A 2,704-nucleotide genomic window follows, 5' to 3' on the forward strand; every position below is an offset into this window, starting at 1 on the left:
CTAAACATCCTACAGTATTTTTACAGTCTTCATTTTACAGTTAAAATATATGTTTATCAAATAAAGTCTAATGTTACAACTATTCGGGGATCCCTTTAAATTTAGTGGACATATGATGGCTGGTCAGGATGTTGGTCAGTCTGAAGTCTATGACCTTGTTTAGCAATTCTGCAGCAAAACCTGTGATATAAGGCTGAAAAATATGACCCAAACAGAATGTAAAAGTATCTATGCAGCACCTGGAGAGACTACATTTCTTCCTGTTAGAAACTCCAAGTACAACAAAATGTATTTAACAGCTAAAAAGACAGATTTTGCTGATTTTTCTTCTTTTAACATGTTTTAGTGTTTTCAAGCAGCTGAGATGAGAGTTTAACAAACAAACTCATTTCTGTTGCACTCACAGTACATACAGATTATTTGTTTATGCTGTGTTTCAGTTTTTTATTATGTTAACTCATGACTTAGATATTTTCTTCCTATTTAATTTTGTTTTTTCTGCCTTTTTCAGGCCTTCAGAATCCAATAGATGCCATGTACCATCTACAACCACTCATGTTTCTGAGCCTCTTTCCTCTTTTCTTGTATAACGAAGGTCAGGCTTTCTTTAAACAAACCTCTCAATAAGAATAACTGGATGTTTTTAAGGTTTTAATGTAAGAAGTGTGAACGGACGGTTTGGTTCTGCCTTCCTGCAGCTCTRAGCCTGAGCTCCTCTGAGAAGCTGTTCCGGGTCACGGAGCTCTCTCCTCTCCTGTATTCTCTCTTCACGCTGAGCGTCGGCGGCACGCTGGCCTTCGGTTTGGGCTTTTCAGAGTTTCTGCTCGTCTCGCGGACCTCCAGCCTCACCCTGTCCATCTCAGGGATCGTTAAGGTACCTTACAGCTGGCTCAGTCCACCAAACCGTCAGGGAGAAATGTTATTAACTGACAGAAAAGTAGAAACAAGGTGTCCAACGACTCCGAGAATCGATCCTCACTTCTTCCAGACAGAGAAATCTTGGATTCAGAATGTGAAAAACAATCTGTGTACGGTTCGTTTTTTTGGTTTTTCAGTTTCAAAATAAAATCTCAAAGTTTTTAAAACCTAAATATAAAATCAAACTACCGTATTTATTCAAGTACAATACGTAAAACTAAATCCATAAAATCATCCATAAAGTTGGGGGGTAGCACTATACTTTGATAAGTATTTTTACTTATGTATTTTAACTGAAATATCGGCTTCATTCACAAAATGCCTGAGTCCGGAAATGAGACCGYGTCRTAAAAAGCAGTTGAAACGAGCTCACCTCTGACACTCCTCTGCGCTTCAGAGTGAGATAATAACAGATGCAGGCAGGAGACATGATGTGAAAAAAAGAGGAAAAAAGCAGTCCTGCAGCTCAGTAATGATAACAAACTAATGACATTAGCATGTGACCGAGCCGCTCCTCGAACAACAAACACATGTTCGTCTGTAATGGCTGCCGTCTACCAGTGTTCTGAAAAAGTTTGTATCCCTGAAAAAACACTTCCCCACCAGAGGGGGCGCTCGTGAGTAGGAAGTAATCTGCTTTTCCCCCACAAGATGGTCCATCTTCTATATAAAGACTCCGAAGTCTGAAAAATCTTGAAGTCTGTATGAAATTGGACGTAGTTTGAGGATTAATTTTTTATGCTTTTTATGCTCAAAAGAGGGAGGGTCGTATTATACATGAGATCATATTATACACGAATAAATACAGTACCTAACAATTAGATTTTTGCCTCAGCTCTAAACCCAAAATAAAACAAAAGGTTGTTTTGATTTGTAGCGATATCAGAAATGACAGATGTCACCAAACAAGAAGAGTTTCTAGTGGCTGTTTAAAAACAAACCCTTCCTAAAGATGTTAACAACCAACTGCACTTTTATTTATTCTGCTAACCTAAAACATGAAAGTCATTTTATTCACGATAAGATCTTCAGCTGTCAACGTGATGAGTCGACTCTAAATAAGACAAACATGAGAAGTGAAAAGGTCACGCTGCAGGAGTTCAGGACAGGATTTCATGTTTCGCCAGAAAATCCCAAATAAAATATAACAAAATATACAGTAAAGCTTGTCTTTGCTTTATCCAGTAAAATAAAAACAATAACATTTCTTGATTTTGCAATTGTTTTTCTGAAACACAATATTTGTTTTTTCTTGTTTTATTTTGAAACCAAAAAAAAGAGCCCACTCTGGTTGAAAAATCTGAAACAGTTTTTTCTGAAACGCTGTGAACTCTGAGAAAACACCTTCTTTTCTCTGAGATCAACTGAAGCTAACAAATATTACAGCTTTCTTGTTTTGGGTCAGAACCGTTGTCTGTAATCTAACAGAGGGATGATGATGATGATTATGATGGTGATGATGGTGCATTCTGTTTGTGCAGGAAATCTGCACGCTGCTGTTGGCAGCTTCTCTGGGAGATAAAATGAGCGTTCTGAACTGGCTGGGCTTTGCTGTGTGTCTGTGTGGCGTTTCATTACACGTAGGACTGAAGACTTATTATTCCAGAAGTAAGACTTGTTTTTATTCATAACTTTTAACACTTTAACAGACAGGGTAATAAGTTACATCATAATGCTTTATACAGAACATTTACAGAGGTTTGCAAAAGTATTCATACCCCTTGAACTTTTCCATATTTTGTCACATTACAACCACAAACATAAATATATTTCACTGGAATTTAAT

The 2,704-nt window shown here is 37.3% G+C and overlaps 1 protein-coding gene across 1 annotated transcript in view; it reads left to right on the forward strand.

Moving 5' to 3' along the window:
- Positions 1-2,704, forward strand: part of slc35h1 (solute carrier family 35 member H1) — a gene marked incomplete in the record, with an annotated part of 9,928 nt that overhangs the window by 3,586 nt on the left and 3,638 nt on the right. The window contains 3 exon segments of the mRNA XM_014028203.1: positions 512-595; positions 699-874; positions 2,400-2,526. Coding sequence (XP_013883657.1) covers positions 512-595; positions 699-874; positions 2,400-2,526 — 387 coding nt within the window.

Source organism: Austrofundulus limnaeus, unplaced genomic scaffold (genome assembly GCF_001266775.1).
Source record: "Austrofundulus limnaeus strain Quisiro unplaced genomic scaffold, Austrofundulus_limnaeus-1.0 Scaffold726, whole genome shotgun sequence".
NCBI classification, from domain to species: Eukaryota; Metazoa; Chordata; class Actinopteri; order Cyprinodontiformes; family Rivulidae; genus Austrofundulus; species Austrofundulus limnaeus.